At 34.8% G+C, this 25,150-nt stretch overlaps 2 protein-coding genes, 3 non-coding genes and 1 pseudogene across 5 annotated transcripts; 3 read left to right on the top strand and 3 right to left on the bottom strand.

Moving 5' to 3' along the window:
- Nucleotides 1–10,319: 10,319 nt before the first annotated feature.
- LOC143568146 (small nucleolar RNA Z223) lies at nucleotides 10,320–10,410 on the bottom strand. Its single transcript, XR_013141528.1, has one exon. It is a non-coding gene; the product is annotated as a small nucleolar RNA Z223 (small nucleolar RNA).
- Nucleotides 10,411–10,448: 38 nt separating this feature from the next.
- On the bottom strand, nucleotides 10,449–10,536 carry LOC143568147 (small nucleolar RNA U36a). The gene has a single exon (XR_013141529.1). It is a non-coding gene; the product is annotated as a small nucleolar RNA U36a (small nucleolar RNA).
- A 239-nt stretch (nucleotides 10,537–10,775) lies between these two features.
- On the bottom strand, nucleotides 10,776–10,936 carry LOC143568149 (small nucleolar RNA snoR134). Its single transcript, XR_013141530.1, has one exon. It is a non-coding gene; the product is annotated as a small nucleolar RNA snoR134 (small nucleolar RNA).
- Nucleotides 10,937–12,334: 1,398 nt separating this feature from the next.
- Nucleotides 12,335–15,172, top strand: LOC143568128 (GDSL esterase/lipase At5g55050-like; annotated as a pseudogene).
- Nucleotides 15,173–17,573: 2,401 nt separating this feature from the next.
- Nucleotides 17,574–19,901, top strand: LOC143568141 (GDSL esterase/lipase At5g55050-like). Its single transcript, XM_077054371.1, has 5 exons — nucleotides 17,574–17,835; nucleotides 17,943–18,070; nucleotides 18,678–18,914; nucleotides 19,204–19,453; nucleotides 19,537–19,901. The coding sequence occupies exons 1-5, from the start codon at nucleotides 17,574–17,576 to the stop codon at nucleotides 19,755–19,757; spliced, it is 1,098 nt and encodes a 365-aa protein (XP_076910486.1). The 3' UTR covers nucleotides 19,758–19,901.
- Nucleotides 19,902–21,984: 2,083 nt separating this feature from the next.
- On the top strand, nucleotides 21,985–23,926 carry LOC143568140 (GDSL esterase/lipase At5g55050-like). Its single transcript, XM_077054370.1, has 5 exons — nucleotides 21,985–22,222; nucleotides 22,365–22,495; nucleotides 23,047–23,277; nucleotides 23,390–23,642; nucleotides 23,706–23,926. The coding sequence occupies exons 1-5, from the start codon at nucleotides 21,985–21,987 to the stop codon at nucleotides 23,924–23,926; spliced, it is 1,074 nt and encodes a 357-aa protein (XP_076910485.1).
- Nucleotides 23,927–25,150: the final 1,224 nt, after the last annotated feature.

Here is a 25,150-nt window from a genome sequence, read left to right as displayed (position 1 = left end):
TTGTATGTGTGATTAACTATTTGTATAATACTACAATGTTATAAGCCGTATAAACCAAACTAGTAGCCATCTCTTAATAGTTTAAGTTATACTTATCTAATTTTTCGTTAATTACTTCAAGTTATGCATGTTATAAAGCAATGAAAAGTTCTCTGTTAATCCGTTATAATGTTACAACCATATTATAAAATTATTAATCTCTTCACCGTATACATATAGATTGTGAGATTTTGTTACGCCTTGTGTTTATTCTATATATATATATGTATATATATATATATATATCGTGTATTTGTGGTGATACACATAACTTCTTGTCTTTATCTCATGATAAATTAATTACATTTACAACCTGCCTTTTAGCAAAAAGTCAATAAAATAGGGAAAATTATCAAAATAGACATGTTTGACCAAAATTTTACCAAAATAGACATGTCTATTTTAGCATACATCTCTTCAATTATTGGCTTTAAGACCAATAAATAACTGACACGTCACCGAAGCCGGCTAAGCCTTAGCCGCCACTTTATGCGCACTGAATTTTATGAAAAGTAAACGGGTCCCACCTTTAGCCAATAAAAATTTGACATGTGTCAAAGGCGGCTAAACTTAGCCTACATCTATGGTTATTTAGCTGGCATCTTTGACGGCTTCGGGATACGTGTCTATTTACTTAGCCGGCTCCAACTCGGCTTGTAGGCTAAGGCTTTACTTAGCCGCCTTCTTTTTTCATTTAGCCGTCTAATTTTAGCATCCAAAATTAAATATTTACCAACCATACCAACTCTATTAAATATTTAGTCGGCTTCACTTAGCTGGTGTAAATTTAGCCTCCAAAATTAAATATTTTTACCAATTCAATTAAATATTTAGCCGGTTTTGTCTAGCCGTCAAATTTTTTTCTCTTAGCCGGCATGTTTTAGCTATTATAAATAAATAAATATATTTACCTACCCAAAATTAATTTTTCAGCAACCATTTTTATAAAACTATACAACCATCTTCACTCTATCTTATAAAACCATCTTCACCCTATCAAACTTTTTTACTTTCTTATCGCAAGATCTTCATTTTTTTAAAAAAATATGTTTGTTAACGTCGTCATTTATAGTGGTGGGAATTGGCATGTTGTTGATCGGGTTGTTAAATAACTTCCGGTTGATTGCATGAAATGTGTTTTACAGATAAGTACAGATATTACTTACGATTATTTAATTTCTTTAATTTCAAAAGTGTGTGATCTTCAAAATATTACAAGATTATCCTATAAGATGTCTACATTTACAGATCCAATCAATTTAGTGAAAGATTGAGATGTAAAGTTTTTTTTAGAAACGTCTAAAAATATCTTTGAAATGTTTAAGTTGTTTGTTGTTCAAGAAATCGGTGTTGTTTCATCTAACCAAAACCAAAAACGTGTTGCTGTTGGTTTGTCAAAGATACCTGTTTCAAGTGGTTCGTCTAGCCAACATATTTTTTTAAAAAAAATAAGGATCTTGTGAAAAGAAAGTAAAAAAGTTTGATAGGGTGAAGATGGTTTTATAAGATGGAGTGAAGATGGTTTTATAAGAGGGAGTGAAGATGGTTATATAGTTTTATAAAAATTGTTGCTAAAAATTAAATTTGGGTAGGTAAATATATTTATTTATAATGGCTAAAACATGCTAGCTAAGAGAAAAAAATTTGACGGCTAGACGAAACCGGCTAAATAGATAATTGGATTAGTAAAATACTTTATTTTGGAGGCTAAATTTACACCGGCTAAGTGAAGTCGGCTAAATATTTAATAGAGTTGGTAAGGTTGGTAAAATATTCAATTTTTGCGGCTAAAATTAGACGGCTAAATGAAAAAAAGAGGCGGCTAAGTGAAGCCTTAGCCTACAAGCTGAGTTGGCGCCGGCTAAAAATGAATATTTTGAGCCGGCTAAATAAATAGACACGTATCCCGAAGCCGGCTAAGAGTCAAAGATGCGGGTTAAATAACCATAGATGTATGCTAAGTTTAGCCGCATTTGACACGTGTTGAATTTTTATTAGCTAAAGGTGGGACCCGTTTACTTTTCATAAAATTTTGTGCACATAAAGTGGCGGCTAAGGCTTAGCCGGCTTCAGTGACGTGCCAGTTATTTATTGGTCTAAAAACAAATTATTAGAGAGATATAGGCTAAAATAGACATGTAAATTTTGGTCAAACATATCTATTTTGGTAATTTTTCCCAATATAATATATAGCTCGTGGTCAGATTCTCCTTAGTAAGTACAGATCAAAATATCACGATATATAACAGGTCATGTCAATTGTCATGTGTCGAACTTATCCTGACACAAAACCATGAGTCACCGGATGGTAACTACTAGGCAGCCAACAGGTTTCTTACCAATAGTTGGTCCCACCTTTTATGGTCCCAAACGTAGGACCAGATCACACTTTTTTCATAAATTGACGGTAGGTACAATCCTCATACCCGTCTAGATACTCCCCATTTGTACTTGCATGGTATGGGCCGCTTTGATACAAATATAACAATAATTAGATGCATTGGCCACGGGACTTCTCGTTTGTCAAATTTTGTATACATTTTAACTCCGGCTCTATCGGTGTCTCAGTCCAAGCTTTGTCACTTTTTAGAGGGATTTGATACAAGTTAAGGTGGTTTAATCGTAATTATTGGATAATAACACGGGTTTCCGGTATTATCACTTAATCACAAATTCTCTAACTTTATAAATTGTTTAAAGTTTATAATATAAGAAAAGTTGACTAGAAACTAGAACTTGTTAAATTAGTTATATTTTGTTACATTTTGTTTACAATAACAATGTTTGGGCTGTTTAATAGTTGGAGAAGTTGGAATATGGTTGTCTTTGATGGCTGAAGAAACACTAAGTGAATCCTGGACAGATTATAGATAATCTGGGGGTTAAGTAATGTTTCCCACGGGGATGAGGTCCAGCTGAGAAGGTTGTTCTTCTAGAGACCTGCAAAACAGACACCGTAAGCTCGTCACTGAGAAGGGGGGGTTCCTCCTTGTGACCACCCTCCGGCGTGAGAATCAGACTAGATTGCTCTGAATATAAGTGTATATTAAGAGATTGCTAGATAGGATTAAGATATCAGATGATGTCCTTACCATTCCAAGGTGTTGGAGTATTTATAGCCGAAGGTAGGTTTCCAAGCAGGTACAGCCGGCTGAATAGTATTCCTGTTCTACCAACAGTGGACTATGCACAGGCCATGCTGGTTGGTGGATAGGTTACGGCCAACAGTAATAAGGTCGGCTGTATACTGTTCCTTTACTGCCGGCTACGCACTGTTCCACCAACTGTAGGCTGCGCACGTTCCATCGTAAGGGTTGGTGAGTAGGCAGCGGCTAATAGTGACAAACAGTACTAGAGGGTGCTCCTCCTCGTATTGTTGTCGGTGAGCTGTCACCCTGTGATTAGTTCATGGGCTGCTCTGGTCAAACTGTCTATTCCGCCCATACCTTAGTAGGTATAGTACGAAAGACCTTCCAGAAGCATACGGACTGGCTCATTTAGGCGGGAGTGTTCCCGCCTTGCTCATTCCTTCATGTGACTACTGAAGTAACGAATACCTTGTGCGTGTAGCCTTGCTGTTAGTGCGGGTAACCTTCCCTGATGGCTTGTATCCGCAGCTGCGGGAACAGGTGGGGTACTTCACCATTGGGAGGCTTTCCCTGCGGGTACAGCTGGCGTACTGCGCGTAAGGTTCTTTGAGCATGGTGGGTCCTGCTGGAGCAGTTGGTCATTGCGCAGACGTCCCTGTTCAAGGTTAGTCTTGCGGGTCCAACTGGGCTCTGCTGGGACCTACCTCTTCAATGGCAGCATGGACGGATATGACGATATTGTAAGGTTGACGACGATTGTAACGATGGTGTGAAAGTGAGAGATTTTAACTTCACACAAAGAGACTAAAGACTAAGACCTGTTATCGGAAGGCAAACCACTCATTTGTTAGGAATTCGGGTACTACAAAACACACACAAACACAAATAATCTGCAAGAGATATAATAAACGAAGATGAACACGCGATATTTACGTGTTCGGCCGGCTGGTCTACGTCCACGGATTGCAACCAGTATACTTTTATTATTGTTTTCTGCCTCATCCGTAATGTGGATATTACAAGTATAACGAATATAAATAGAGAACATACTAGGGTTTACAACTTAATCACCAAGAAAACTATCAACGGCCCATAATTAAATAAAATGGGTCATACCTGCTATTAGTATTTAATTTAATTGATATGCTACTAAAGATAATTTAACTAAAAAACGCATAATAATTTAACTAAAAACATAATTATTATTTATTTTTTTGTTTACAAAAACGTTGTAACAAAACATAAAAACACATGTGATCATATGAACAATAATATTAAGAATGGAAGCGGAAAAGGGATCTGATAGTTCAAACGGTAATAAGTTTATAATGATCACAAAATGCCGTATAAGCTTTCTAGCAAAACGTATAAGGATCCTCTCATTCTTGTTTGTGTTGTTTTCATTCGGTAGAAGTTTGTGTATGAGTGTGTGGGAAATTAGGGAGTTTATTAGAGTTTAGACCATGTCATTTAAGAGTTTACACATGCATACTGGTTTAACTAAAAAGTGAAGAAATGACTTTCACGGATTGCCATGAAGGCATGAGCGCTCTAACTAACTTTTACCAAAATAATTTTTTAATCTTTTTTACCTTTTATTTTAGAAAAATGCCGTAATCAAACATAAAAACACATTTGATCATATAAACAATAGTAATAAGAATGGAGGCGGAAAAGAGACCTGATAGTGCAAACGGCAAGAAGTTTATGATGATCACGAAAGGCGGTATAGGCTTTCTGGTAAAACGTATAGTAAGATCCTCTCATTCTTGTTCGTGTTGTTTTCGTTCGATAGAGAAGTTTGTTTATGCGTGTTGGGGTAATTAAGGAGTATATTATATGGTATTGGAGTGGTTTTCTGCCTTTTTTTAGAGAATGTAAGTGTGTTTAAACATAACAAGCGGTGTGGAGTTATGACCAAATAATAACCTGAATTTACTATTTTTCACTTGCATCACCTACACTTACGGCCTTGTCCAATTGGTCTCCACATTGCTGACTATTTAAGGAAAGAGAAGAAATGTATTCTCTTTAAAAAAATATATTGGAGCATTGAATGTTAACATGTTTTATTTATAGATCAATTAAGCTGGTAAACATAAAAAAAGAGTCCAGTATGCTATATTGGGCTCATCCCACTAACACTACATTTCCATCCACACCTCTACATGTCTACACGTTAGTGAGTGTGAAAAGTGAAACCACTCGTGTCTATGTGTTCTTGATGTGACAACTCTTTTCACTTTTATTTTTAAGAGTCAAGCTGGTTGAATTGTCACTTAAATGTATTACAGAGGTAGGGTACCAAAAAAACCCAAATACCTTTAAGTACCACCCGCGGGTTACAGAGGAACCTCCAATAGGTCACCCGCGGGACATATGGATCACCCGCACATCACGGTAGAAGAGGAACGTCCTCATACCACACACGAAAGCATCCCGGCACCCTCAAAAGTCATCCGCAGGACATGACACCTGTCCGCCTAAACAACCGGAAGACAATGCCAGCGGGACAGCTGTCACCAATTAATTACCTTCTAAAAGAAGGTTCACGATTCTTGCTTGGGGAATACGTGACACATCAACCAATGAACAAAGGACATCTTGCCAGGTTATTATAACCGTGCACATGGCCAGAGTGCGATACGTCCTATCATTGGGCGACATGTGTCCAGGTTGTTATACCCATGCACATGGAACGTATAGCTCAACCTATCATAATAGGACACGCGTCCAAGCAGTTATCGAAGATCTTCTAGAAGAGGACAGCTGGCCCAATCACCTTCCTATATCCTTCGGCTATAAATACCTTGTCAAATGGTATGAGGTATTCATTCACTCACGTACATTCTGACTACACTTAGTCTATTTACTTCAGTACTTTCTCCGTTTACGAACATTACTGATTCTCACGCCGGAGGGTGGTTACAGGAAGACCCCCCCTCTTGTCCTTCCTGTAACGAGACTCACGGTGTCTGTTTTGCAGGTTCTAGTCATTGGACTTTGGGAAGTTATACTCATATCTTGGTTGTAGTTATCGTATTTTACCCTGTGGACTCATTGGATCCAGGACCCATACCCGGGGATCGGATCTGTGTTTTTTCATTGGCACCATCCGTGGGACTCGAACCCACGACCACGTGTTTCTTCATGTATCAAAATGTTTGATTAATTATCCATACCAATCATAAACGATTTTGCCTACGTCAACGTCATTCACCGACTTATTCTGATGCATCTTCAAAAGTATTTCCTATTAATCAGCTCGTAGATTGTAAATATTATTTTATAAGACCATGCGTACTCATTCAAAGTTATGGTGTTTTCACTCCAAACCGCCGGGGGCACCCCCCCGACGTTTTGGCTTGGCGTTTTCGAGTGAGCGTTTCCTACAAAACGCGAGTTCGGCTCGATTTTTTATGGAAATTATGTGTGGGGAGGGGAGAGAGAGGGGAATATACGTAATTATTGTAAGAGAATTGTGACGTTTTGGCCACCACGCCACTTTTTGCAGAACTCTCCATTAATGACGGAGATGCCACGTGGCGCAAAAAGCCCAAAGACGTTTTGACTACACATGGTCTAAGTATAGGAAACCAAGGAGGCGGACAAATCCTAGATGAAAGAATATGTTGGCTCTTGTTTTAAATTCGTGGTTATATTTTTGGGAAGATATTGTAAATATTAATCTATAATCGATACAAGGTATTTAAATCTCGTTTTAAAGAATTGAACTTTATCAAAAGTTGTTTTTTTGTTCATACGTCCAATCTTTCAAGGTCGGGCGTGACAGGTATGCATCAGAGCCATATATATTAGCAAATTAGGTAGTAGATGAGTATCTAGTTTTAAGTTATAAATTTTGATAAGATGGGATAATTCGATTTTATATTAAATAAAACAAATCTTTAATATTGTCTATAGTTTGTCGAAAAGAGGAGCATCTAACTTAGAAGTATCAGTCCTTAACATACGAATTGGAGTAGAAAGAAAAGCGTTCGAAGACTAGAAGCAAGCTTGCTTTGTGAAGAGGTATGTACCCGCCTCAACACCGAGCGAGGCGGGTCAACCCACAAGATATGGACAAGAGGCTTGAAATCAAGACATTATGAAGGCACAAAGCCAAAACCTATGCGCATGGCGCATATCACATATATGCTCATGCATCACATGCTCAGGCATCATATGCCCAGGCACCACAGATGCTCACGCATCACATATGCTCACGCATCACATATGCTCACGCATATCACATATGCGCGTGGTGCATATCACATGCTCGTGCATATCACATCTGCGCATGAAACATCTGCGCGTGAGAATAAAGAGAAGACCTCGCGCATCCTCAGGATTGGCGCATATCACACATGCACATAATCAACCTCGTCCTTATCCAAATCAGGATTAGGGCAACCTTGATTGTGCACGTCAGACAACCTTCCAGAAGGTATCTTTTTAAGGAATAAGAATATGCTGATGTTGACAGCTGCCAATGAAAGGTGGACAACTCAGCAAAACCCATGTGCTACCACGTGATTATAACCAATGAAAAAGCACCAGGTGTCCCAAAGGACACGTGGCGCAAAGCAACTGGAAGAGGCCAACAAAACCCTAATTGGGTCTGAGCCCAATCAGTGGAAACCCTAGCACTATAAATACCACATCAACTCCACAAGAAAAGATCATCCAATATCATCCAACTACACAGTATTCAGCTATATCAAGCAATACTCTCCAAATTTCCTTACTATCATATTATTATCTTCTCCTACAAACACTTATTCTCACACCAGAGGGTTACCCCAAAGAGGACCCCTCTGTCCCTTTCTGAGGGGTATGTTTACGGTGCTGTTCATTTTGTAGGTGGAAGAACCCAGATCCCAGTGAACCATCGGTGGAATAGCATAATCACACCCGAGGAAAGTAGATCGTCTACCAGTGAGTCGATCCACGTTTCTTCACTTTGTAATGAAGCTGAGCAAGAAACACATATCAATAATTTAGCAACTAAAGAAATAGCTAAAGTGCTTCTTGCTATACTTGAAACCATGAAGAAGAATATTGGGTACATTTTGGTAAGCTGGAATAACTAGTGGAATGGAATGGTCCTTGTGTGTGAGAATGGAAAAAAGAGGGTATTCGGTGAGTAAATGAAAATGAATCTTTGTTTACATAAGGAATCTCGTTTCCCTCTAAACACCTCGAAACTATTCGTCTACACCCTATGTTATTACCAACCATTAGTTTGGTCTAGTAAGAAATAGAGGTGAACAAAACTGGTTTTTTTACAAACCGGCCCAGTTTTAAAACTGAATTGTTTTGGTTTTTGCATATTCCAAACCGGTTTAAGGTAAATCGGTTCGGTTTAAAAATCAGTTTAAGCAAAGAAGTAGCCAAACTGATCCAGATCAATTTGGGTTGGTTTTGGAAGCCCAAACGAACAAATGAAAACCAGAGCAAAAGAAGGCTAAAATGAGGGACTCCTCTCCTTAATCATCCCACGACTCCCTTATAACTTCTTTAAGTGAAAACAAAAATCTAGCAGTCGTTGCTAGCTCTTTCAGTAAAAGTAAAAACAGAAGCGACACTTTTCAAACGAACAAATAGAATCTCAAACGAACAAATGAAAACCACAAGTAAAAGAAGAATATAATTCGAGTCTCGGCTTCTTAAACGTCCCATGAATCCCTGATAGCCCCCGATTGTTGCTAGTCCCGCTTAGTGAAAATTGAAGACCAGAATAAGGAACTCCAGCAAATGAAATGGAAACAAATGAAATGAAATGGAGAGGAGTTCCTTATTCTGGTCTTCAATTTTTCAAATGAACAAATGAAATCTCCAGCAAACAAATGGAAACCACAAAGAGTTAAAGAAGACCAGAATAAGGAACTCCTCTCCTTGATTATCTCATGAGTCCCATATAGCCCCGTTCAGTCAAAACAAAAGTCAACCAGTCATTGCTAGTCCCGTTAAATGAAAACATAAGCATAATTTTTCAAACAAACAAATGGAAACCAAAACGTTTAAAGCAAACTAGAATGTGGGACTCAACTCTTTTATCATCCCACCAGTCGCTACTAGCCCGGCTTAGTGAAAACAGACCAATACTTTTTAAACGAACAAATGAAAACCCCAACAAACTAATGGAACCCACGAGAAAACAAAAATAAATTGTGAAACTCATCTTATTAATCATCCCATGAATGCGTAATTCGGTTCGATTTCCGGTTTACCAGGATTTTAATAGTAAAGGTGTATGGCATTCAACCAAATAACTACAGGCTTTAGTTCAAACCAACAATGGACCTACACTATCAACACCTGAGCACCACCACGGTAATCATATTACCAAATTTTTATAACGGTTAGTTAAAGTCTTTACTTTTGAGTCGGTCCTAAATCCTTTAATTACCTTATGTCAACCAAACTAGATAATGTATTGGCCAGAAATGATCTTCCATTCTATGTTCAAAACAATGCATTGCCAATTCCAATCAAACCTTAAATGGGTCTTTGGGATACCTTGTTTTTACTTACCTAAGGATTGTAAATCTTCTAAAAAAACTTCATACAAATCAAAGCAAGAGTAGAAAAAGAAAATTACAGCTCGGACATCATATCATCTGAATGGTTACACCTTTTATGAGTATGTAAGACAAACATAGTTTTGTTAGCAAGTATGTTTGTTCTGGATTATTAATAGTAGTTGTGACAAGATCAATGTCCTGACTGGATCAAAAATCGTAGAAGAAATCAATATATGCCAATAGCAAACCAGCATTTGCAAACACATTACAGATATCAAACAAAATAATGTTAATGATGTTCATTAACATTTTCCGATCCGCAATCAACAAATTCAAAAACCGAAAAAAAGATACTGTTTTGACAAATTAGTAGATAAACTTACACAAAATCATAAAACTAGACATTACAAGTTTACATCTACTTGAACCATAGCTGAAAAAGTCCAATAAATACAGTCAATGTACTTGCACCGTAACTGATAATTCCAAATGAACACAGACAATGTTATCTGAAAAAATCGGACAATGACATGCTAATAATCGACCACAATCATGTACTCTGCAAAAAGTTAAACAAAATAAGAAGATCCTTTCCAAAAAAAGATAGCTTAAACAGGTAAATATCTTCCCAATTGTTTAAATTTACAATAATAATAATAATAATAAAAAGCTCAGGTTAATAACAGCTCTATCAACCAAGAATTCTCTGAAGCAGAACTGGCTTAAAGCTGTAAATTAAATCATCATAGCAATATATATCAACACCATCCTCAAATAAATAATATAAAAAAATCGGCTCATATTAAGAAATTCAACCATTTTAATCCTTTACTTCACAGACTACTCTCAGAAGCGCGGATAAATCATTCTAATCATTGCCAATTCACATTATCATTTAAACCAAAACAAAACAATAATAAAATATAGCGGATGTTTTTAGAGGAATAATAAAAATAAAAACTTAAACCTCCACGTTAACACCGCCTGGATTTAACTATACGCCTCCATGACTAGACCTCTTTCCAGTTAATTCATTTCAGAAAAAGGCTAAAGGTGTGTTAAGGCAAAAACATAACATATTATAATATAAGATGATATAAAACTTATAAACAAAGTTTGTTAATGTTGCCGTCAATTTGACACAGAAACGGCCATGAAGATAAAGGTACATAAGGCTGAACTGCAACACTTAACGGCGTTAGATTTGATATAGCACGAGCATTGGGGCTTTTTCCTTCATTTAATTTGGTGTTTCAGGCAAGCCCGGGGTGCTACGTGCAAATTAAAAGAGTATATGATTGAATGTAAACTGTGAACATAAAACATATGTATAAACGAACATTTTGTGATGAATTTGGGATATGGATGTTGATGTTGGAGCCGATGATATGATATGATATGATATGATATGATATGATTATATAGGCAGTTTTGATGGATATTGAAACCCTAGAACTAGAATTATAGTGTTGTTGTATCTTGGGCCGGCCCATTTGCTAAGCATTTGAGTAACTTTGGTCTTAAAGGCCGAAATAAGGTGATATCAAATATGCTTAAGAAGTATAGGTGTACAAAACCATTTTTTTTCTTTTCTTTTTCGAACCGAAACGATATTTTAAACAGAATCGGTTTGGTCAAACCGGTCCGGTTTAGGAGCATGAAAGGTTGAACTGGTCCAAATCAATGACGAAAATAAATAAAAAACACAATTATCTTTTTTCCTCAACATTGTCTTTTTCAAGTTTTTTATTTTTTTTGAACGAGAAAGAGGGTGAAAACATTTTTTGTGCTTTTAATTTTTTCATTTTTTTATTAAAATTTGAGTTATGATTTTTTATTAATTTTTCATTAACTTTTTTAGGGGTTTTTTTTATGGCTGCATATCATTCTCATTTTTGTTCTTCTTTATAGAACAACTTGACCCTAATATGTTTTATGTTACAATATCATGTAATGTTATATATATATTATGTTATATGTTAAGAGCAACACATTATAGTAAATTGTAATATGTATTATATTATTATACATGTATACTATATTATCATGATATCATGCATGTTAAGGCTATTTGGGTTTGGTGAGACTCGTACCTGTGAATTTGAGTCAAATGCATGATAAGCCTACATTTACAAATAAAGCAATATGTTAGCTTGTGAGAACATAAGAATGTTTGGTTTATATATATTTAAGATAAGATGAGATATGTTTTTGTTTAAGAACATAATTTGTTTACCTTCTTATGATATTTTTTTTATTTCTTTTATACAAAGTAATTGTTTTTTTCATAATAGCTTATATGAATTTTTTAAAGTTTTTAATTTGGTATAAAAACAATTTGTAGATGGAAAACAAATGTAAAAGGAGGTGTTAAGTGGAAACGTAAAGATTTGTATGGTTGGTTGTAAGTTGTAACGTTAGAAAGGAAATATTGTGTTTTTGAAGAATTTGTGAAAATTTGATCTGGTGCATTTATGAATGTTTTAAACATTTATACTCTCTGCTGGCATCCTTTATTTCTTAATAACTAAAATAAATGGTCCATTTAATGTCGAGATTGAGTTTTGTGACTATGTGGTAACAGCAATTATATATACTTTCTTTTGCTCTTAATTTGGCTTTTTAATTTCAAAGCCTTTATAAAACCTCCAAACCCTTATTCTAAACCATCCAATTCACCAACAAATGGCTAATTTTATCAATGGAGTCTCGTTTAAACACAACATATTTTTGTTAATCTCTGGTGTACTCTTCTTATCAGTCGGTGGTATGTGTCAATCAGTTCCGGCGGTTTACATTTTTGGAGACTCATTGGTGGACGTCGGCAACAACAATTACCTCAGTCTTTCCATTTTTAAAGCTAATTTTCCTCATAACGGTGTAGATTTTCCTACTGGGGAAGCTACGGGCCGGTTCAGTAACGGCAAAAACACTGCTGACTTTCTTGGTATGTTTTGTGATTATTAATTAAGCGTTGAAATTAATCAGAAAAGTTAATTAGAAGGATAAAATGATTAATGAATTTTAGGTGGAAAAATTGTTTATAAGAAGAAAAGAGTAAAAAAGACAAAAACGTGTTTATGGAATAAGATAACTTGTGTGATTTGACAGCTGAAAGGTAGGATTACCTACGGCGCAACCATATCTATCATTGGTGTCAGAAAACTAATTTCCAATAACCGAAGTCAACTTTGCATCAGGAGGCGCCGGACTCTTTGACAGGACCGGTGACATTTTTGTAAGATCACATCTCAAAACCAGTGTGGTTTAGAATCATTCTATATATATATATATATATATATATATATATATATATATAACGGTCATACATGCGTAGCTAGATTTTTTTGTAGTTACTGGTCGTTGAGAAAACATACCCGCATTTGATGATTTATAAAACTATCTGTAAAATTATTTTTAAGTCAAAGGATAGGAAGCAATTCAGATTGACACATATGTAAAACTTAACTTCTCTTTTATGTTCTTCTTTTCCAATATGTCATCGAACATATAACTTGTTTTTTTCTATAATAACTAGTTTATATTATATTACTTTCAAAAATTATAGTTCTATATGATTTTATGTCTATATTTCAATATAATTTTTATTAAAAATGAGTTGTATTAATTAAAAACAAATTTACGTTTTGTTTTGTAAATAAGAAACTACTGTATAGTGTATACTTATTTTTTAATATGACTCTGTTTTCAATAAATTTATTTTGGAAGGTAGAAAAATAAATGTGTATATAAATTTTTATATTATATAAAAACAAGTTTATATTTTTAGTGAAGTATTGAAAAAGAAAAAGAAATTTAATTTTAACTTTGTAAATTCGCTCCCCAACTTTGCTTCAATTCTCTTTCCACTCTTGTGATTATTTTACAGAATTAGTTTTTAGGAATCACTTACAAATACGGGTGTTTTTTATGAACATATAAAAATAAATAAAAAAATTAACATATCACGTGACAATCAGTCAATATGAGGCTAGCATTCACTTGATAACACATGTCTTTTAGAAAGGAAGTTTTACGTTCAAACCTAAGTAAGATGAGTATTTTAGGATTGTTGGCGAAAATAATAATAGGGGTGCCATTTTTTCATTAAAAAAAATCACGTTGCGATCAAATCCAAGATATGGTTCTTAGTTATGCTATGATTTAAAAATGCAGAAACAAGTAATTCCAATGTCACAACAAATGGAGTACTACGCTTTGGTGCATGAGCAGCTGGTTCAACAGTTGGGCGTAGATGGTGCCCAAACCCACTTAGCAAAATCACTATTTGTGATTGTAATAGGGAGCAATGATCTCTTTCATTACTTCCGCAATAATTCGAAAGTATCCAAGGAGTACACCCCACAACAATATGTTGATCTCATGGCCTCCACCCTTAAACAATTTATGCAGATAAACCACTTGTGTTTTCAAAGACATTGCAATAATGTGGTCTAGATTAATGTTTCATATTACAAATAAGGACCGGCTTTGAGAAGGCGAAAAAAAATTTGAGCCAACGGTAAAAGTTGTTTTTGGCCTCAAGTAAAATGAACATTTTGTTAGGTTTAAACAATTTAATTTTAAATGAGCTTACTTGATCATGATTTGAGTTATGTAAAAAAAATTGTATAAAAATAAGATTAAAAATGTCTCAAAAAAAGACAAGAACTCACAACCTTTTGGTTAGATGTCATACGCTTTTGTCATTAGACCAAGCTAGTGGTTACATATATTTTTTTCATAAAAATGCATACATATAATTTTTTTAAAAAAAAATTTGGGCTAGCGAGGTGTCAGGCCTATGGCCATCGACTACCCTACCATACTCTAAGGCTGGCCCTAACAAGTACTATTTAAGGAACTGGAAATGTTTTTTTTGCTAAAACAATGTCAAAAGGGTTTGAAGATTTAGTTTTTGGAATTATGTAATTCACTAACTGATTAGGCTTAATTTACAGAGGTTGTATGGTATGGACGCACGTAAATTTGTGGTGACTAGAGTTGCAACGATTGGTTGTTGTCCGGCACAGAGAAAACAAACCATCACCAACGAATGCAATGTGGAAGCAAATTATTGGAGTACAAAGTACAACGATGGTCTAAAAGCGTTATTGCAAGATTTGAAATCAGAATTATCAGATATCAACTATTCTCAATTTGATACTTACGGTGCCATGGATAACATCATCTAAGATCCTCAAGCTTATGGCACTTACAACCTTATAGTTTTTATTGATCTACCTAAGTGATTTAAAATTTTCTTAAACTAACATATAGTATTGTTATGTTGTAGGAATTGCGGAGATAAAAGACGCCTGTTGTGGAATTAGTAACATGAAAGCCGACTTGCCTTGCATCCCAATTGCGACCTATTGCTCCAATAGAAGGGACCATCTTTTCTGGGATCGTGTTCATCCCACCGAAGCTGTGTCAAGCTTATTTGCCGATCTTTTATATAATGGATCACAAAAGTATACGTTTCCAATAAATGTAGAACAACTTGTAAAGTTGTAGACGGTGAACATGAAGATTTATGCATTTACATATTCATTTATTTTATGTTCATTCTATGGAAATAATTACTTTTAGGTAACATGAAGTCATGAACTATTATTCAAGTAAGAGTAAAGTGTCATTTTCGTTCTTTTGGTTTGACAAATAATGCGAATTTAATCTAAAAAGTTTATTTTTGCATATGGACCATCCACGTTTCTCAGTTCTTGCCCTACATCCAAATCACTAACCCCGTTAAATTTAATTGTTAAGTCAGGTTTTAACGACCAGACTTAACGATGTTAATAAATTCGGGTTTAATTGCAAGTGAAATGAAACTATAAGAACGAAAATTGCAAATTTGAAACTACTTGACTAAAATCGTAGATTTGGGCAAACCACATAGGCGAAAACCGCAGTTCGCTGAAATAAGTGTTATAATAAAGAAAGAGTGAAAAGAGATATATACCCCTGACTTAACGGTTAAATTTAACGGGTTAATAATTTGGATGTAATTGGCAAAAAATGAGAACGTCGATGGTCCATATGAAAAGAATAAACTTTTTGAACAAATTTCGCATTATTATGACACTTTACTCATTTATTTAATTGGAAACCTTCTATCACACAAAACTCCGGTGACTATTCTCTACCTACATATCTCCCCATCCATTAGAACAAACAATCCTAAGTACTTAAACTTGGTCGCGGGACCACTTGACCCTCAATGATGACATGAGTGTCTTCGTTGTTTCCTACTCCACTAGAGTCACAGTACAAGTACTCGGTCTTAGATATACTAATCCTTTAACCTTTACCATCTAAAGTTACTCGCCATTCCTCTTACTTAACATTTAGACTTTGTTTACTTTCTGAAACTAACACAACATCGTCTGCGAAAAGCAAGCACTACAAAACCGTTTCCTGAGTTAACTTTGACAACTCGTTTAGGACAAGAATTCGTCTTTGGCAAAAAAATATTTATATATATGTGTGTGTGCGCGCGCGTGTTTAAACATTTTTTATCTCTTTTATACAATATTTGTATAAAAAAATAAATAATTTTCTATAAATAGTTTGATTGGGAATAAAAAAAATTAATATGAAAAATAAATATAAAAGAAAGTGATTGCGTGTAAATGTAATTGATAATTTGTGTGAATGGAAAACAATGGATATTTTTAAATAATTTTTGCACTTGATGACAGTGACGGATTCATAAATTCTTTTTAGGTGGTGCACTACTTTTAGATGATTCAACTTTATAGAGTCGGGTATAAAAAATTTCGGGTCGGTTCGATGGTTTAGGCAAAGTTCATTACATAATAAAAATAAGATAAAATAATAAAAGAGACACAATCTTAGAAATTAAAAACTAACAAACTAACAAATTAAAACTAAAATTTAAACAAATAACTTAACAATTAACAACATCAGAAACAATGATCATTAACAAATGAATGTAAGCATGCCTTCAATGTGGGAGGATTCGAGCTTCGAGGAAGAGTAGAAGGCAGGAGGATTGTCAAGAAGGAAGGAGGTGTGTGGTCAGCCGAAAAAGCAGCAGGCAGCGGCGGTGGTCGGAGAACAACGGTGGTCGGCGAATGGCGGTGGTATTGTAGCCGTGTCTGAAACATTTAGTTTTTTTTTTTACCTTTTTCGTTTTTTATTTATATTTTGAGTTATGATAATTTTTTTTAGATGAGTTAATTTTAAGGTCACATGTTTTTCTCACACTTCTCACTTTTGTCTCTATTTGTATTTTAACATTTTCCTCTTTTTCAATAAATCATGTTTACATAAAAGTAAAAAAAAAAATGATTTAGTTTGTAAGAGCATTCCCAACCCACTCCCTATATTAGTGTGAGGAGAGTTTGTAAATTATAGGGTGAGGTTTTGAGTGATTATGAGTGTAAATTATAGGGTGGAGAGGGAAAAGGTAGTGATTTTTTTGTAAATTTGGGGAAACTTTGTTTGTCCCTATTTATTTTTTAATATTTGTTGAATTGTTGTGAGTAGAGGATAAAGAAAACTGTAATGATAAAGGTATAAAGTAATATTATTTAATTGACAGGAAAGAGAAATATAGTGTTTTGTAGTGTAATTATAAAGATGGGGATGGAAATCCGGTTGAGAATGCTCTAATAATGTTTTCTTTCTAGGTAAATATGAAAACTATGATTTTTTTTTTATTTTTTTAATAATTTTATAAAGTGAAAAGGATTGAAAGTAGAGTTTTTGTATTGTACAAAAAGGCAGTCAATATAGTAATCAAATGACAATAATCACATTGTAATCGAATACCATCAATCAATGTAATCAAAAGTTTGACCTTTTTCACTTTAAGTCTGAATTTGGTTATTTATTTTCAAAGCCTATATAAACCCTCATCACCCGTTTATTATAGACCATTCACCAACAAATGGCTAATTCCAACAAAGAGGTTCCGCTTAATCTCATCACATCTTTGTTTTTCTATAGTTTTCTCCTCTTGTTGCCTAGTCTTCTTTCTCAATCTGTCCCGGCAGCCAACATATTCGGAGACTCGTTGGTGGACGTCGGCAACAATAATTTCCTTAGTAATTCACTTATAAAAGCTAATTTCCCTCACAATGGTATAGATTTTCCTAACGGTGAAGCTACTGGTCGATTCAGTAATGGAAAAAACCCTGCTGACTTTCTAGGTATGTTATGTGATTTGTGGTTAAGCTTTTAAATAAATCAAGAAAAGTGAAGTAATAATTAAAATATCAAATATGTTTTCGAATCATGATAACTTGTTATTTGACAGCTGAAAAGGTGGGATTACCTTCGGCGCAACCATATCTAGTATTGATGTCAAAAAATGAAATTCCAACCAATGGAGTCAATTTTGCATCAGGAGGTGCCGGAATCTTTAACGAGACTGGTGACGTTTTTGTAAGATCACATCTCAAAACCAATGTGGTTTTAGGGCCTTTCTGAAAAAGCATAACATATATTTTTTTAACTACCTTGTAATATTGACCATAAAACTAGTTAAGTCGAAAGAGTGAGAAGCTAATTCAAGCAAAGTTAGGAGAGCAAATTCTAGTATTTAAATATTATTATTTTTTCAATATTCTATTAAATATATAATTAGATTATTCTATAATAATTCCTTGTACTTACGTTTTTCAAAAATTTTAATATAGTGTTGTTAATTAGTTTTCTCTGTAAATATAATGATATAAATTTTATTGAAAACCAAATTGTATTTGAAATAAGGATCTTTTTTTGGTCTTGTATATAAGAAGAAAAAGAAACTAAAATTTAAGTTTGTGAATTCGCTCCCCCGCTTTGCTTGTACTCGCATCGGCCCTTACAACTTTGCTTGAATTCGCTTCTCACCCTTGCGACTTACATAGTTTACATTTTGTTTAACAAATCACTTACAAACGAGGACAACTTTTAAATCACTGTAAATACAAAAGGTCGACATATGCCTTGGCATTCGATCCAATTGTTAATCTGATTACAAAATAATATTGTTGATTTATAAACACAGAAACAAGTAGTACCATTGTCAAAACAAGTCAAGTACTTCACCTTGGTGCATGAGCCGCTGGTTCATCAACTGGGCACAGATGGTGTCCGAAACCATTTGGCAAAATCACTATTTATGATTGTGATTGGGAGCAATGATCTCTTAGCCTACTTCAACAACGACTCAAAAGCCTCAAAGAAGTACACCCCACAACAGTATGTTGATCTCATGGGCTCCACCCTCATACAATATATGAAGGTAAACCTCTTGTTTTCTAAGATATTGTAGTTTATGATGCACATAAACTCTTAAATTTCTCTATGTTAGTAATCATGAGTGTCCTAAAAATGTTTCTTTCTTTCTTTGTTTTTTTTTAAAAAAAATTTCTAGTTCAGTTAACTAGTTACTTAGAACTTTTTCCATCGCTACAAGCTATAGAATTTGCTTAAACAAGGGCCAACTTTCAAATAAAACGTAAACGGATTTGGAGGAAAGAGTGGAAACTTTGAATTATGTAATTTAGTAACTAACTTGATTTGGTTTGCAGAGGTTGTATAGTATGGGAGCACGCAAATTTATGGTGACTGGAGTTGGAATGATTGGTTGTAGTCCCGAACAGAGAAAGCATAGTGCCACCGGTGAATGCAAGGATGAAGCAAATTATTGGTCGAAAAAGTACAACAATGGTCTAACAGTGTTACTACAGAACTTGAAATCCGAATTATCAGATATTAACTATTCTTACTTTGATACTTACGGTGCCATGAATAACGTCATCCAAAATCCTCAAGCTCACGGTACTTACTGTCTAGTAGTTTTATTGATCTAGCTTAAGTGATATAAAATTACATAATATGACATAGCATTGATGATATTGTAGGAATTAACAACATAAAAGACGCTTGTTGTGGAGGTGGTAAAATGAAAGCCGACTTGCCTTGCATCCCAAGTGCGACCTATTGCTCCAATAGAAGTGACCATCTTTTTTGGGATCGCTTTCACCCCACAGAAGCCATATCAAGTTTAATTTCTGATCTTTTCTATAAAGGGCCGAAAAAGTTTGCGTTTCCAATTAATGTAGAACAACTTATCAAGTTGTAAACAAGGAATATAAAGAAATAAATAAACATATGGATTTTCGTCCAATTGTGAGATTCTCAAGTATCATGAACCCTTTTATATTATTATTATTTGAATTAAACTTTAACCTTTTTTTAACAACCATCACTCCTAATCTTGTAAAGAGTACCAACAATATCCTCTATTTCAAGACTGGAATCCATGACCTTCCCCGGAGGAAACACTTTAAGAAAAACATCCGTACCCACTCCGTGACTCCACCAAAGTGGTGATGGATTAAACTTGATTTTTAATTCTTAATTTCAAGTTTTATTAAGATGGTTCTTCATTTTCTTATTACTTAAGGAAATAACATAATTATAGAGTTACATGAAAACGACAACATGGATCAGATATAAATCCTTTTAAGCTTTAAGTACTTGATTTCTTTTCTTATATGATGTTTCTAACAAGATAATTACCGGATTGCAAAATACACACATTACAAATGCATTAAATTTTAGGTCATTGTGGCCCTTGTGGCCTTGTGGGTTTTCTTTATATTATGTTGGGCTATATCTAATATTATATGGGCTGAAAAAGTGAATATATTAACAGGCTAGAATGAGCCGAAAATTAAAGAAAGATCACTCAGAATAACCCGTTAAAAGACAACAGGTTTCTTAAGAGGTTGATTACATCTACATGTAACCTTATATCATAACCTTGTTTTATAAGATGCTTCATAAATCATACTTAGTATGTTCTTATCCAAACTATGAGCATAATAGACACCTTTAATAGGTGTGTTTATTCCATTAAGGTTTGCATTCACTCCTCTCGTTTCTTTGATAAACTTAACTCTTTTATTCACATTTTGTTTCAACCCCAAAACTAAACTTAAACAACATTGTTAATAATATGCCAAACTACCAGCCATGTGACTTTGGTTTTAGGCATTCACAACCCACACCTTATCCTTGGTTTCAAAACTAAAAATGCTTTGGTTTGGTTTGTATGAGTTGTTAAAAATGTTTGGTTGGGTTTTAAGAAAAAATGTCCTATTCCACTACAAATGTAACAAGATATAACATACGTATGTTTTGTCCCTATTCGTGTTGCGACACGCAGAGGCGGACCTATTTGATGGGTTGGGGAGAAGGGGGGGCGCCCACCTTAAATTTTTTTGTAGTGTTATTTGTATGTGAAAATCACGATCGCCCCCCTTTAAAATTAGTGTTAAGTTCCGATGTCGCCCCCCCCCCCTCAAGAAAATAATTTTGGGTCCGCCACTGGCGACACACACAACCTCTGCGTGAATTTCTTGGTCTACATCATTGCCACAATATCTTGGTTTTCTGGTTGGTCGTCTGGACATGCCATTGTCCATAATCTTAATTCCTAGCATCATTATCGATCCTAATTCCAGTCGCGACACAACGTGTTTCATTGCCAGTTCTTCGATTTATACATGGACTAGCCTGCCGTACCAAATTAAGGCGTCTGAGATCATCCATGATCTCTCTTTCAACTTCAATGTTCATCATTGTTTCTTCGGTTTTGAAGTTTGCTTATTGAGGGATCGAATTCCACAAATGGAGCTTATACCACTTGTTGGTTATCAAGAAGCCGTATTGGTGATTGGTTGAATGAACGTAAACAAGCCGAGCTGCTCATGAGCTACTCGACGGATTGATAAAAACTCGAAACAAGCCGAGCTTTTCCCGTTTGAGCCTATCCCGAGCTTCAAAAAAGGCTCGGTTAGTTATCGAGCCCGAGCCTTGTGTATTTTTATTTTTGTCTCGTTTGAACTTCTATGTATTAATTTCACGCTATACAACAGACCTCGAGCCGAGCTTACGCTCATTTAACATTTTTCCCAAAATACATAGAAAAAAAAAGCGTATATAAATAAGTTATTAAATAATAAATGAACCGAACCCAAGCTTGAAAAAGCGACTCACGAGCCAAATTCAAGCTTTAGAAAAATAGCTTGAAACGAGCCAAGTTTGAGCTCTGGTAAATCAAAACGAGCTGCACTCGAGCTCAGGCTCAACTCGACTTGTTTACACCCTATTTTTGAATAAGATAAGAGATAAACACATATAAAACTACAAGATATACGATAAACCACAAGTTCGAAAATCGAAAATGATTGAAAATGAAGGGTGCCTCCCCTCAAATCGTAATTACTGTTCCCATTGCTTTGCTACATTATATATAAATAATTAATCATTATCACTATTATGATCATCAACGTATACCAACAATGCTTAGTTTCATTACTCTTTCACTTGCCACTTTGTTTTTAAGTGCTTTAGTGTTCGGATGCAATGAGTCAATTCCAGCGATTTACACATTTGGGGACTCATTGGCTGACGTTGGAAACAACAATTTTCTTTCGAATTCAATCCTAAAGGCCAATTTCCCTCACAACGGTGTCGATTTTCCTACCGGAAGACCGACCGGCCGCTTTAGTAACGGCAAAAATACTGTTGACTGTCTTTGTATGTGTATATTACTACTGATCACTATACAACATGCATTTTATTATTAGAGTATTGGTTATGTAACTTATGATAACTTGCATGTTATGTTACTTATTATTTCCATTGGTTTTGAAACTAAAATGTTTTGTGTTTTTGATAGCTGAAAAGGTGGGATTACCATCTGCGCCGACGTATCTATCATTGGTGTCAACGGACACGAAGGCCATGGTTAACGGAGTCAATTTTGCGTCCGGGAGTGCCGGCATCTTGAATGGAACCAATAAACCCTTTGTACTTACCATAACATTAGACTATTTGTAGTGGGCTGCCAAACCAAGACTATTCCCACACATATAGGCGCCAAAATAGAAAGAGTGTCTTGGGCACCAACCGGTTAACCAGTGTGGGCTAGCTACAAATCCGACCAATCATATTCCGTTCCTTTCCTTTTTATATAAAAAATAACATTAAATAATAATTGTATTTTAGTTAAATATCACATTTTTTTTATTGAAAAGTTAGTGAAAGCTCTCATGACTACGTGAGAGTGATGGGGGCTATTTTCACTTTTTAGTTAAAGCACTACACATGGTTTTATGGTCCAGTAAGACTTTTAATGCATGTAAGATTAATACAGTTTCTAAATTGGTTTTAAACATAAATGAACTTGTATCGAATATCTTTTAATGCATATAAGATTAATACAATTAGAAACGTTTTTTAAATTGGTTTTAAACATAAATGAACTTGGATCGAATGTGCCACGTTTAGATTTCGTTCTAGCTAGTTAATGTTTGTGCATTTATATATGCTTTAGACCTAAACCCGTGTTATGAATCCAGGGACCAATTCCTTTGACACAACAAGTAGAGTACTACTCTTTAGTGCATAATCATTTGGTTCAAGAAATGGGTTCAACTCGTGCCAAAATCCACTTGGCTAAATCGCTATTTGTGATTGTGATCGGAAGCAATGATCTCTTATTTTACTTCAGAGATTCCCAAGTTTCAAAGCAATACGCCCCGCAACAATATGTTGATCTTGTAGTCTCCACCCTCAAACAAATTATCAAGGTAAACCTTAAACCATTAATTCTTGTTTGTTGAGTTATATATAGGATGGAAAACAAAACACATAGAATGGTTGAAATATGATTCTAAAACCGTCGACTTGATGTTATTGCAGAGGTTGTATGGGTTGGGAGCGCGTAAATTTGTGGTAAATGGAGTTGGAATGATTGGTTGTTGTCCGGCACAAAGGCTGCTGATGAACACAACTTATGGATGCAACGCGGCAGAAAACTATTGGTCGAAAAAGTACAACATACGCCTAAAGATTTTGCTAAAGAAGTTGAAGATGCAATCACCGGACATCAACTATTCATACTTTGACACATACCTTGCCACAAATAACCTCATTAAATATCCTCAAAATTATGGTACTTAATTGCTACTATCAAATGACCTTATTTGATCAAGTATTAATATTGTTTTCGTTTCAGGAATTTCTGAAACAAAAGAAGCTTGTTGTGGAATTGGCAAGTTAAATGCAGAAGGGTCTTGCCTCCCAAATTCCACATATTGCTCCAATAGAAGCGATCATCTTTTCTGGGATCTGTATCATCCGACTGAAATGGTGTCTCGTATACTTGCTGAACTAATATATAATGGATCGAGGAAATTTACGTTTCCAGTGAACGTAGGAGACCTTGTTCGTATATAAATCCAGGATATATCTATGGACATGCATTTTCCTTTTGAGTTACATTTTAGTTGGATGTTTTATTCGATTCGTTTAAGTTTTCATGTATTTCTTCATATCATTTTTTTTCCTGGGAAAGGTGAAGAAAGAGAGATTTGGAAGGTAATGGAGATGTAATTTTCCAATTGCCATGTTATTAACACCTACTCTAATTAAATTTTGAGAATCTATAGTAACTTCAATAAAAAAAACAAAAAAAACCTGTGTCATGTTTATGATGACACTTTCTTAAGTAGTATTTCAGTCCAGTGATGCCTGGAGTTACATATCTTCCATTTGATAGTCCAAAAAGACATCTCTAGTTTTAGGAAGAACATTAAGCAAAACACAAGAAAAGTGTAAGTGTAACCAAATTTACATGTGTACATATAACAAGTAGGTTTGTTCCTACTCTTACGTAGGCCTAAAACGAAACAAAAATTCGGGGGTCTTTCTTGAATTTTATTGTTACAACACAAATAACTTAATGGTTATTTTCATTATTTAGTATATTTTTTGTTTAAATTGGAGGCATATCCAAGTGAGGACCTAAAGTCCTAGCTTAAGTTTACTCCCCCTAGCGCATGATACCAACTAATTACCTCGTTCATAAAAAATTACCAAGCACCAATGCATTCATCCCTTTTAACGAAATATTGTTACCCCTCTTGTTTTTACGGGAAAATTAGTTAGGTAATACATATCTCGTCATGCATATCCGTTTAGTTTTCAAGGCTAAAAGTCATAGGCTTACCATCAATGTTTGATCTTTTAGCATCATCTTTTGTATATTAGCGTGGACTGTCATTAACATCCTAACTCTGATATCTTATATAAAAACTCCTTTATATACATCTGCGAGCGACAATTTCGGAAACTCTACATACCTGAGATAAGAAATTAAAGTGTGTACATAAAGAAAATAGATAAACTTAGTGACTGAGAAATAAATCACAACTTGATGCTCAACTTAAGTCCTAAGTTAAGAGGTGAAGGTTATTTATCTATCTTCAAACAAAGAAGTGCATGGGTAAGCCATTCTAAACCTAAACTCATGCTTTGTGATTAGTTATGGAGTCTGGATGAATAAAAATAACATCTAGTAAATTTTTGCTTAATTAGGTTAGTAATGTCTCACCTAATTGCTTGTTCAAGTTAGATTCCATGAAAACTCCATAGTGGATGAACAACTTTAAGGGTATGTTT

Source organism: Bidens hawaiensis, unplaced genomic scaffold (assembly GCF_021521415.1).
Source record: "Bidens hawaiensis isolate Kalapana, Puna unplaced genomic scaffold, B.hawaiensis_p1.1 tig00023813_1, whole genome shotgun sequence".
Classification (NCBI taxonomy): domain Eukaryota; kingdom Viridiplantae; phylum Streptophyta; class Magnoliopsida; order Asterales; family Asteraceae; genus Bidens; species Bidens hawaiensis.
The sequence above is the reverse complement of the archived record's forward strand: the minus strand, read 5'-3'. Positions and strand labels throughout refer to the sequence as shown.

What these genes read in the sequence shown, in the direction of transcription:
- LOC143568140 (XM_077054370.1), top strand. Translation starts at nt 21,985, where the DNA reads ATGCTTAGTTTCATTACTCTTTCACTTGCCACTTTGTTTTTAAGTGCT. An exon ending in AAATACTGTTGACTGTCTTT is followed by an intron (nt 22,223 to 22,364) that starts GTATGTGTATAT and finishes TGTTTTTGATAG; the next exon opens with CTGAAAAGGTGGGATTACCA. An exon ending in CCCTCAAACAAATTATCAAG is followed by an intron (nt 23,278 to 23,389) that starts GTAAACCTTAAA and finishes ATGTTATTGCAG; the next exon opens with AGGTTGTATGGGTTGGGAGC.
- LOC143568141 (XM_077054371.1), top strand. Translation starts at nt 17,574, where the DNA reads ATGGCTAATTCCAACAAAGAGGTTCCGCTTAATCTCATCACATCTTTG. An exon ending in ACGAGACTGGTGACGTTTTT is followed by an intron (nt 18,071 to 18,677) that starts GTAAGATCACAT and finishes TTATAAACACAG; the next exon opens with AAACAAGTAGTACCATTGTC. An exon ending in CCAAAATCCTCAAGCTCACG is followed by an intron (nt 19,454 to 19,536) that starts GTACTTACTGTC and finishes ATGATATTGTAG; the next exon opens with GAATTAACAACATAAAAGAC.